This window comes from Lissotriton vulgaris, chromosome 2_1 (assembly GCF_964263255.1).
Source record: "Lissotriton vulgaris chromosome 2_1, aLisVul1.2, whole genome shotgun sequence".
In the NCBI taxonomy this organism is placed as follows: domain Eukaryota; kingdom Metazoa; phylum Chordata; class Amphibia; order Caudata; family Salamandridae; genus Lissotriton; species Lissotriton vulgaris.
In genome coordinates, this window is record NC_141687.1 from 16,154,036 (window position 1) to 16,166,451 (window position 12,416).

Below are 12,416 nucleotides of genomic sequence, written 5' to 3' on the forward strand. Positions count from 1 at the left end.
CGGCTGTGAAGGATCTGTTGAGGACTCTCCCAAAACTTAAGAGTGGAATTAGAGCCCGTCCATTGCTTCCATTGGTTGGTTTATTGTCACTCATTTCCTGCTTCTTTTCTCTTTTTCTGTTTGTTCCCACCCTGAAGGACAGCCTCTTAACCATGCTTTTGATTGGCTGACTAATACCCTTCAACAGTTAACTCTTAGTGAACTACTATTTATTTTTTTGTCTAGCTCTTCATGACAGTGCATGTGTTTTCCAGCTCGCTCCCTCATCAGGGACTCGCGATCCGCGCTGCTCGCCCTTGTGTGCTGCTTGCTCTTGTGTGCTTTTTCCTCTGGCAAACTTCTTGCATTCTGTGATGCTCTCTTCCTCGTGTAAGGTTTCCCCCTCATTCCTTATCACTTACATCACAACATGTTTTATTTTTCTGATTCCCACCCACCCACTTAACATTGCTTCCCTTTACCCCTCACTGTCATTTTATTACTTATTTGCAATTTCTTTGAGGGGCTCTTACATCTGTTTTGCCGCCAACTACCTGCACAAATGTATTTTAGCGCGATCAAAATAGTATTTTATATTTACCGCACCAAGGGCCATATGCACCATGCATTTTTTGCAATCAGGTGTTTACGAATGCAAAAAAATGCCTTTCTGATGCAGCAAACCCTATTTTGCGATTTGCTATTAGGAAGGGGCGTAATTAGGGCGTCCCTTCCTAATACCGAATCGCATTGGTATGCATGAATGTTTTGCGAATTGAATGCGGTCGCAAAACCTCCGCATTTTACCACTTACTTCAAGTAGGTGGTAACCCATTCGCAAAGGGAAATGGGGTCCGCTTTGTGAATGTCTGTAAATGCATTTTCTCTTTTGTAAAGCAAACCGCTTTAGAAAAAAAAAAGATTGCTTTATTTAAAAGCAATCACGGACAAAGAGGTCTGCTGACCCCAGCAGCCCACCATCCCCGTGATTTTTGCGATTCTTAGGGGGTCGCAAATTGCGACCTACCTCATTATTATTCATGAGTGACCCTTGACCTGGTCACTCCACTACCGCACGGCCCCCCGTGTGCCCGGATTCTAATGCCGCTGCTTGCCTAGCCCTCTTGCTGCCGCCATCTCCTTAGGGCCCCTGCTCTCCAGGCTTGCCCTCGCTCTTCAGGCTTGCCCCGATCTCTAGGCTTGCCCAGGCTTGCCCTCGCTCTCACCCGCTCCGCTTTCCTGCTCTTTTCCCCCATCTGCTCCCTGCCGCTGCTCTCCTGTGGCCCCGCCCCCCTCTCCTGTCTCCCGCTCCCCATTCGCCGCCCCGCTCCCGCCTCCCAGCTGCTCCTCCCTCCCACTTGGCCATAAATGGCGGGGACAACGTGTACGCGCAGCGGCCACGCGCAGCGGGCACGCTGATTGCGCGCCAAAGGCAAGACCGTCTACGCCCAGACCGCGCCCAGCTCCAGAAACCCTTGACCCCGCCAGAGCAAGCCAGAGCCAGCCAACCCGACTGAGCTATGACGCCGCCACCCTCCACGCACTCAACACCGGCCCACATCCTGCCTGCTACCAAGCCACCCCGAAACGCACCCAAGGAGCCTTCACTTGCCAAGCCTGCAACTTTACCTGCACTCGGTCCTGCACCGCGCCAGACAAAACAGCCGCCAACAACAACAATCCTCAAGTGCATCCTGCCCAACAGCCGCTCCATCCACAGGCACGCCGTGAAACTATCGGACCTCCTGGACAAAACGGCATCAGACGTCGCCTTCACGGAAACCTGGATGAACGCCTCCTCAGCCCCCGACATTGCCATTACCATCCCGGACGGCTACAAGATCATCCGGAGGGACCACGTCAACCAGACCGGAGGAGGCATCGCCATCGCCCACAGAAACACTATCCGCATCACGATCAACACCGACGACACCCTTGCCACCGCAGAGCACCTGCACTTCCAGATTCACACAGACCCCAAGACCACCCTCAGAGGAACCCTCATCTACAGACCCCCAGGACCACGCTCACACTTCAGCGAGGCCATCGCAGACTTCATCAGACCGCTCGCCCTCGCCTCCCCCGACTACATCCTCCTAGGAGACCTCCACTTCCACCTGGAGAACGACCAGGACAACAACACCACTGCCCTACTAGACAACCTCACCAACCTCGGATTCAAGCAACTGGTCAACACCCCCATCCATTATGCCGGCCACACGCTCGACCCGGTCTTCTCCTCCAGCTACCACATCTCCTTCAGCCACATCACCGAGCTCCACTGGACCGACCACAGCTGCGTACACTTCAACTTCAGGAAACAACGACCCACCACCGCCCTCAACAAACCCCCCGAAGATGCTGGAGCAAGATCACCACCGACCAACTCACCACCTCCGTGAGCCTAAACCCTCCCACCAACACCACGGACCCCAACGAAGGAGCCCGCAACCTCACACAGTTGATCACCGACTGCGCCGACACCCTTGCTCAACTGAAAAACCCTTCCAGCAACCTCAACAGCAAGAAAGCCGCGTGGTTCACCAACAATCTCAAAGACTCCAAGAAATCCTGCCATGACCTCGAGAAAGCCTGGCGCCTCAACCAGTCAATGGATAACATGGCAGCCCTCAAGAACGCCACCCGCAAAAACCACCAGCTGATCCTCACCCCCAAAAGGTCATCCTTCAGAGAACGACTGGACAACAACACCCACAACAGCAAGGAACTCTTCAACATCGTGAAAGAGGTCTCCAATCCCAACGCCAGCGACAACGACATCACGCCTTCTCAAGACCTCTGCTACTCTATGGCCACCTTTTTTCACCATAAGATCGCCGACATACATGACAGCTTCGGCGCTCAACACGTACCCCACCACCGAACCTACACCCTCCACCACCACCATGTGCGCCTGGACTCAGGTCAGCACGGAAGATACCACCCACACGATGAACACCATCCACTCGGGCTCCCCAGCCGATCCCTGCCCACACCACATCTTCAACAAAGCAGACTCCATCATCGCACCCATACTTCGGGACATCATCAACAACTCCTTCATATCCGCCACCTTCCCGGACAGCTGGAAGCACGCAGAGATCAGCGCCCTCCTGAAGAAACCCACCGCAGACCCCTCAGACCTCAAGAACTTCTGCCCCATCTCGCTCCTCCCCTTCCCTGCAAAAGTCATCGAGAAAATTGTCAACAAACAGCTGACAGCCTTCCTGGAGACGAATGGCTCCCTCGACCCATCGCAGTCCGGATTCCGAGCGAACCACAGCACCAAGACCACCCTCAAAGGCCCTGGAATGGATCACCACCTTCCTCTCCGACAGAACCCAAAGAGTCCGTCTCCCGCCCTTCCTCGCAGAAGCCACCAAGATCATCTACGGCGTACCTCAAAGCTCCTCGCTCAGCCCCACCCTCTTCAACATCTACATGAGCCCCCTCGCAGCCATCGCACGCAAGCACAACCTCAACATTATCTCCTACGCTGACGATACCCAACTGATCCTCTCCCTCACCAACAACCCCACCTCCGCCACAGCCAGCTTCCAGGACGGAATGAAAGACATTGCAGACTGGATGAAGCTCAGCCGCCTGAAACTGAACTCAGACAAGACGGAAGTCCTCATCCTCGTCCCATCCATCTCCGCCTGGGTCGACTCCTGGTGGCCCCCTGCTCTGGGCCCCCCGCCCAAGCCCACGGACCACGCACGCAACCTGGGCTTCATCCTAGACTCCTCTCTCATGATGGCCAGGCAAGTTAACGCCGTTACCTCCTCCTGCTTCAACTCCCTCCGCATGCTCCGTAAGATCTTCCGCAGGATCCTCACTGAAACCAGGAAATCGGACACCCAGGCCCTCGTCACCAGCCGTCTGGACTACGGGAACACCCTCTACGCTGGGACCACCGCCAAACTACAGAAACCACTCCAGCGCATCCAGAACACCTCAGCACGACTCGTCTTGGACATCCCCCGACACAACCACATCTCCGCCCACCTGAGGGACCTGCACTGGCTCCCCGTCAGCAAAAGGATCACGTTCAGACTCCTCACCCATGCACACAAGGCTCTGCGCAACTTGGGCCCCGAATACCTCAACAACCGCCTCACGTTCTACACGCCAACCCGCCAGCTCTGCTCTGCCAGCCTCGCCACCTTCCCATGGATCCCCAAAACCACCACCGGAGGAAGATCCTTCACCTACCTGGCGGCCAAGACCTGGATCACCCTCCCCACTCACCTACGACTCACCCAGGACCATCTCTCCTTCAGGAAGAAACTCAAGACCTGGCTTTTCTAGCAGTAGCAGCCTCCCCCCCTAGTGCCTTGAGACCCTAGCGGGTGAGTAGCGCGCTTTACAAATACTCTTGATTGTTTGATTGATGAGTTAGGTCATTTGAGATCCCTTAGGAATCGCAGAAAGTATTAAAAACACTTTCATGCATTCCATTTTGCGATTTTCTAATTGCAAATCGCAAGAATTCACAATTAGGAAATCGCAAAATGGATTGTTGATGCATCTGGCCCCAAGTGTTGTCCACCATGTTAAATCAGCAATTAAAAAGAAACCCCCGTTTCATTCGGTAGGCGTGCACATGCATGGTGACTCCTATGGCTGGGCATGCAGACCAAGGACACAGAGACTCTCAGAAGTTTTGTGATCTAGGCGGCCGACTTAGGCTTGAGAGTGAGCTGAATATCCCGGTCAGAGGTACGACGTTGGACCCCCACAAACAAGGAGATTATGGGCAACTGTTTGTATCAGTTGGCTTACCACCTTTAGGCCAACTTTATGGTTTATAATTTTAGTTTTTTATTACCGAGAGACTATAATAACTAGTCCTGAAGAATGCCCCTGCACCCTTGGTTGGGTTATCTATAGGGCAGAAACATGTCGCCTATATAAGGTTGAATGGGAAACATCTGGAACAACGAGGCTAGAGCTACGAGTTCTGGAAGGCTGCAAGAGTAACCCCCGCTTGCCCGAATGATGACTTTGCTATAACCACGCACATGCATGTTCTAAGCGAATGCATTCTAGTGTTCGGAATGGGCGGGAGAAAAGGAGCGTGGGGAAGCGGACATGGACAGGTAAGTGGGGCTGGGGCCGGGTCTGAAGGGGGGGGGGGCGTTTGTGGTAGTTTTCAGGAGTGGTGTGGGTTTGGGGTAGTTTTATGGGGTGGTGGGGGTTCGGGGTAGTTTTATAGGGTGGTGGGGGTTTGGGGAAGTTTGAAGTAGTGGTGGTGGTACGGGGACATTTTCAGGGGTGGTGGGGATTCAGGGTAGTTTTAAAGGGTGTTGGGGGTCACTGTAGTTTTTAGGGGTAGGGGGATTTGAGGTCGTTTTCAGGAGTGGAGGTAGTTTTTAGGGGTGGTGGGGGTTTGGGGTATTTTTCAGGGGTGGTGGGGGCTCTGGTAGTGTTCAGGGGGGTGGGGGTTCAGGGTTGTTTTCAGGGGTGGATGGGTGTTCTGGATAATTTTCAGGGGGTTCAAGGTAGTTTTTAGGGGTTGTTTTTAGGGCTCAGGGAGAGGGTAGTTTTTAGGGATTAGGGGAGGGTGGGTAGTTTTTAGGGATTAGGGGAGGGTGGGTTGTTTTTAAGGGGTGGGGGTATGAAGAGAGAGAGGGGCTTAATAACTTTAGCCAGGCATACCCCATTACCATTCATATCTTCACTAAAAAAATCATAATAAAAGGCATGAGTGATAAAGCAATGCGTGGTTAAGACGCAGTAGTTGTACAGACTGCGTTGTATAGCTATGTTGGGTTAAAGAACTCGTTGTTCCGACACACAACCAAGGGCAATATTATTTCCTGCCCCCCCCTTCACTGTTTTAATCTCTATCCACTGGGGGAACCAGAATAAAACTGATACCTAGCCTACTAGGAGATGGTTTTAATTCATCACAATTGTGTTAATAGCATTCTGCCTCTCACTATACCAGAGCCTCATCCAGAAATAAAAATCTCAGCTCCTCCCCTTTGTAGAGCTGCAGCCCACCCAGCCGCCTGGGGCTGCACTCTGCCCGGCCCAGCCGCCTGGGGCTGCACTCTGCCCGGCCCAGCCGCCTGGGGCTGCACTCTGCCCGGCCCAGGTGCCTGGGGCTGAACTCGGACACGTGCAGGCGCCTGGGGATGAACTCGGACACGCGCAGGCGCCTGGGGATGAACTCTGACACAAGCAGGTGCTTGGGGATGAACTCGGACACGTGCAGGCGCCTGGGGATGAACTCGGACACGCGCAGGCGCCTGGTGATGAACTCGGACACGCGCAGGCGCCTGGTGATGAACTCGGACACGCGCAGGTGCTTGGGGATGAACTCGGACACGCGCAGGCGCCTGGTGATGAACTCGGACACGCGCAGGCGCCTGGTGATGAACTCGGACACGCGCAGGTGCTTGGGGATGAACTCGGACACGCGCAGGCGCCTGGGGGTGAACTCTGACACGAGCAGGTGCTTGGGGATGAACTCGGACACGCTCAGGCGCCTGGGGATGAACTCTGACACGAGCAGGTGCTTGGGGATGAACTCGGACACGCTCAGGCGCCTGGTGATGAACTCTGACACGAGCAGGTGCCTGGGGATGAACTCTGACACGAGCAGGTGCTTGGGGATGAACTCTGACACGAGCAGGTGCTTGGGGATGAACTCTGACACGCTCAGGCGCCTGGGGATGAACTCTGACACGAGCAGGTGCCTGGGGATGAACTCTGACACGAGCAGGTGCTTGGGGATGAACTCTGACACGAGCAGGTGCTTGGGGATGAACTCGGACACGCTCAGGCGCCTGGGGATGAACTCTGACACGAGCAGGTGCTTGGGGATGAACTCGGACACGCTCAGGCGCCTGGGGATGAACTCTGACACGAGCAGGTGCCTGGGGATGAACTCTGACACGAGCAGGTGCCTGGGGATGAACTCTGACACGAGCAGGTGCCTGGGGATGAACTCTGACACGAGCAGGTGCTTGGGGATGAACTCGGACACGCTCAGGCGCCTGGGGATGAACTCTGACACGAGCAGGTGCCTGGTGATGAACTCGGACACGCGCAGGCGCCTGGTGATGAACTCGGACACGCGCAGGTGCTTGGGGATGAACTCGGACACGCGCAGGCGCCTGGTGATGAACTCGGACACGCGCAGGCGCCTGGTGATGAACTCGGACACGAGCAGGTGCTTGGGGATGAACTCTGACACGAGCAGGTGCCTGGGGATGAACTCTGACACGAGCAGGTGCTTGGGGATGAACTCGGACACGCGCAGGCGCCTGGGGATGAACTCTGACACGAGCAGGTGCCTGGGGATGAACTCTGACACGAGCAGGTGCTTGGGGATGAACTCTGACACGAGCAGGTGCTTGGGGATGAACTCGGACACGAGCAGGTGCTTGGGGATGAACTCTGACACGAGCAGGTGCCTGGGGATGAACTCTGACACGAGCAGGTGCTTGGGGATGAACTCGGACACGCGCAGGCGCCTGGGGATGAACTCGGACACGAGCAGGTGCTTGGGGATGAACTCTGACACGAGCAGGTGCCTGGGGATGAACTCTGACACGAGCAGGTGCTTGGGGATGAACTCGGACACGCGCAGGCGCCTGGGGATGAACTCTGACACGAGCAGGTGCCTGGGGATGAACTCTGACACGAGCAGGTGCCTGGGGATGAACTCTGACACGAGCAGGTGCTTGGGGATGAACTCGGACACGCGCAGGCGCCTGGGGATGAACTCTGACACGAGCAGGTGCCTGGGGATGAACTCTGACACGAGCAGGTGCCTGGGGATGAACTCTGACACGAGCAGGTGCTTGGGGATGAACTCGGACACGCTCAGGCGCCTGGGGATGAACTCTGACACGCGCAGGCGCCTGGGGATGAACTCTGACACAAGCAGGTGCTTGGGGATGAACTCGGACACGTGCAGGCGCCTGGGGATGAACTCGGACACGCGCAGGCGCCTGGTGATGAACTCGGACACGCGCAGGCGCCTGGTGATGAACTCGGACACGCGCAGGTGCTTGGGGATGAACTCGGACACGCGCAGGCGCCTGGTGATGAACTCGGACACGCGCAGGCGCCTGGTGATGAACTCGGACACGCGCAGGTGCTTGGGGATGAACTCGGACACGCGCAGGCGCCTGGGGGTGAACTCTGACACGAGCAGGTGCTTGGGGATGAACTCGGACACGCTCAGGCGCCTGGGGATGAACTCTGACACGAGCAGGTGCTTGGGGATGAACTCGGACACGCTCAGGCGCCTGGTGATGAACTCTGACACGAGCAGGTGCCTGGGGATGAACTCTGACACGAGCAGGTGCTTGGGGATGAACTCTGACACGAGCAGGTGCTTGGGGATGAACTCTGACACGCTCAGGCGCCTGGGGATGAACTCTGACACGAGCAGGTGCCTGGGGATGAACTCTGACACGAGCAGGTGCTTGGGGATGAACTCTGACACAAGCAGGTGCTTGGGGATGAACTCGGACACGCTCAGGCGCCTGGGGATGAACTCTGACACGAGCAGGTGCTTGGGGATGAACTCGGACACGCTCAGGCGCCTGGGGATGAACTCTGACACGAGCAGGTGCCTGGGGATGAACTCTGACACGAGCAGGTGCCTGGGGATGAACTCTGACACGAGCAGGTGCCTGGGGATGAACTCTGACACGAGCAGGTGCTTGGGGATGAACTCGGACACGCTCAGGCGCCTGGGGATGAACTCTGACACGAGCAGGTGCCTGGTGATGAACTCGGACACGCGCAGGCGCCTGGTGATGAACTCGGACACGCGCAGGTGCTTGGGGATGAACTCGGACACGCGCAGGCGCCTGGTGATGAACTCGGACACGCGCAGGCGCCTGGTGATGAACTCGGACACGAGCAGGTGCTTGGGGATGAACTCTGACACGAGCAGGTGCCTGGGGATGAACTCTGACACGAGCAGGTGCTTGGGGATGAACTCGGACACGCGCAGGCGCCTGGGGATGAACTCTGACACGAGCAGGTGCCTGGGGATGAACTCTGACACGAGCAGGTGCTTGGGGATGAACTCTGACACGAGCAGGTGCCTGGGGATGAACTCTGACACGAGCAGGTGCTTGGGGATGAACTCGGACACGCGCAGGCGCCTGGGGATGAACTCTGACACGAGCAGGTGCCTGGGGATGAACTCTGACACGAGCAGGTGCCTGGGGATGAACTCTGACACGAGCAGGTGCCTGGGGATGAACTCTGACACGAGCAGGTGCTTGGGGATGAACTCGGACACGCTCAGGCGCCTGGGGATGAACTCTGACACGAGCAGGTGCCTGGGGATGAACTCTGACACGAGCAGGTGCTTGGGGATGAACTCGGACACGCTCAGGCGCCTGGGGATGAACTCTGACACGAGCAGGTGCCTGGGGATGAACTCTGACACGAGCAGGTGCTTGGGGATGAACTCTGACACGAGCAGGTGCCTGGGGATGAACTCTGACACGAGCAGGTGCTTGGGGATGAACTCGGACACGCGCAGGCGCCTGGGGATGAACTCTGACACGAGCAGGTGCTTGGGGATGAACTCTGACACGAGCAGGTGCCTGGGGATGAACTCGGACACGCGCAGGCGCCTGGGGATGAACTCTGACACGAGCAGGTGCCTGGGGATGAACTCTGACACGAGCAGGTGCTTGGGGATGAACTCGGACACGCGCAGGCGCCTGGTGATGAACTCGGACACGCGCAGGCGCCTGGTGATGAACTCGGACACGCGCAGGTGCTTGGGGATGAACTCGGACACGCGCAGGTGCCTGGGGATGAACTCTGACACGAGCAGGTGCTTGGGGATGAACTCGGACACGAGCAGGCGCCTGGGGATGAACTCTGATACGAGCAGGTGCTTGGGGATGAACTCGGACACGCGCAGGCGCCTGGGGATGAACTCTGACACGAGCAGGTGCTTGGGGATGAACTCTGACACGAGCAGGTGCCTGGGGATGAACTCTGGCAGGTGCTTGGGGATGAACTCTGACACGAGCAGGTGCCTGGGGCTGAACTCGGACACGCGCAGGCGCCTGGGGATGAACTCGGACACGAGCAGGTGCTTGGGGATGAACTCTGACACGAGCAGGTGCCTGGGGATGAACTCTGACCCGCGCAGGCGCCCAGGGTTTAGTCCCCTCTTCCTCCCCATCCGCCCCTGATAACCTCAACAGGAACCCACAGGAGGTGGCTATCCTCCCTGGTACACCTCGCTGGTTGGGCCCCACAGGTGTCTCTCGGCCCCTTTGAGTGGTTTCTGGCTGCATTTCAGAGGGAAATACACCAGTGCTGCTGCCAGACTCATCAACACACACCCCAGAAGCATGCAAGGGAGGAAATAAGAGAGGCCTTAACTCACCGAAGCTGCTCGAAGAACGGCCTCCAGGCGCTCGTGCTCCCTGTGGAGAAAGGTGCACACTCATGAGTGAATCAGAAATAAAGACAGGGGAAACTGTGAGAGGAAAGTGACAAGGCGCACCACAGACTGAACTGTGACAGGAAAGACAGAGAGCACCACAGACTGAACTGTGACAGGACAAACAGAGTGCACCACAGACTGAACTGTGACAGGAAAGTGACAGAGCGCACCACAGACTGAACTGCAACAAGAAAGTGACAGAGCGCACCACAGACTGAACTGTGATGGGAAAGTGACAGAGCGCACCACAGACTGAACTGTGATGGGAAAGTGACAGAGTGCACCACAGACTGAACTGCGATAGGAAAGTGACGGAGCACACCACAGACTGAACTGTGACAGGAAAGTGACAGAGTGCACCGCACTTCTTTAGACGTTCTTTATTCCCTGATTCAGGAACTGTTGTCAGGGGTACCCTTGTTTTTACACACACAGTAAAGTGACAGAGCGCACCACAGACTGACCTGAGACAGGAAAGTGACAGAGCGCACCACACACTGACCTGTGACAGGAAAGTGACAGAGCGCACCACAGACTGAACTAAAACAGGAAAGTGACAGAGCGCACCACAGACTGAACTGTGACAGGACAGACAGAGCGCACCACAGACTGAACTGTGACAGGAAAGACCGAGCGCACCACAGACTGAACTGTGACAGGAAGACAGAGCCCACCACAGACTGAACTGTGACAGGAAAGTGACAGAGCGCAACGCACTTCTTTAGACTTTCTTTATTCCCTGATTCAGGAACTGTTGTCATGGGTACCCTTGTTTTTACACACACAGTCAAGTGACAGAGCGCACCACAGACTGACCTGAGACAGGAAAGTGACAGAGCGCACCACACACTGACCTGTGACAGGAAATGACAGAGCGCACCACACACTGAACGGAAACAGGAAAGTGACAGAGCGCACCACAGACTGAACTGAAACAGGAAAGTGACAGAGTGCACCACAGACTGAACTGTGACAGTAAAGTGACAGAGCGCACCACAGACTGAACTGTGACAGGACAGTGACAGAGCGCACCACAGACTGAACTGCAACAAGAAAGTGACAGAGCGCACCACAGACTGAACTGTGATGGGAAAGTGACAGAGCGCACCACAGACTGAACTGTGATGGGAAAGTGACAGAGTGCCCCACAGACTGAACTGCGATAGGAAAGTGACGGAGCACACCACAGACTGAACTGTGACAGGAAAGTGACAGAGCGCACCACAGACTGAACTAAAACAGGAAAGTGACAGAGCACACCACAGACTGAACTGAAACAGGAAAGTGACAGAGCGCACCACAAACTGAACTGTGATAGGAAAGTGACAGAGTGCACCACAGACTGACCTGTGACAGGAAAGTGACAGAGCGCACCACAGACTGAACTGTGACAGGACAGACAGAGCGCACCACAGACTGAACTGTGACAGGAAAGACCGAGCGCACCACAGACTGAACTGTGACAGGAAAGACAGAGCCCACCACAGACTGAACTGTGACAGGAAAGTGACAGAGCGCACCGCACTTCTTTAGACTTTCTTTATTCCCTGATTCAGGAACTGTTGTCATGGGTACCCTTGTTTTTACACACACAGTCAAGTGACAGAGCGCACCACAGACTGACCTGAGACAGGAAAGTGACAGAGCGCACCACACACTGACCTGTGACAGGAAATGACAGAGCGCACCACACACTGAACGGAAACAGGAAAGTGACAGAGCGTACCACAGAGTGACCTGTGACAAGAAAGTGACAGAGCGCACCACAGACTGAACTGAGACAGGAAAGTGACAGAGCGCACCACAGACTGAACTGTGACAGGAAAGTGACAGAGGGCACCACAAACTGAACTGTAACAGGAAAGCGACGGAGCGCACCACAGACTGAACTGTGACAGGACAGACAGAGCGCACCACAGACTGAACTGTGACAGGACAGACAGAGAGCACCACAGACTGAACTGAGAAAGGAAAGTTACAGAGCACACCA

At 55.9% G+C, this 12,416-nt stretch overlaps 1 protein-coding gene across 1 annotated transcript in view; it reads right to left on the bottom strand.

The window, feature by feature from the left end:
- LOC147729472 (unconventional myosin-X-like) overlaps positions 1-12,416 on the bottom strand; it is a 763,954-nt gene that overhangs the window by 147,115 nt on the left and 604,423 nt on the right. The window contains exon 24 of the mRNA XM_086954339.1: positions 10,367-10,406. Within this exon, the coding sequence (XP_086810465.1) occupies positions 10,367-10,406 (40 nt within the window). The remainder of the gene's footprint in view (positions 1-10,366; positions 10,407-12,416) is intronic.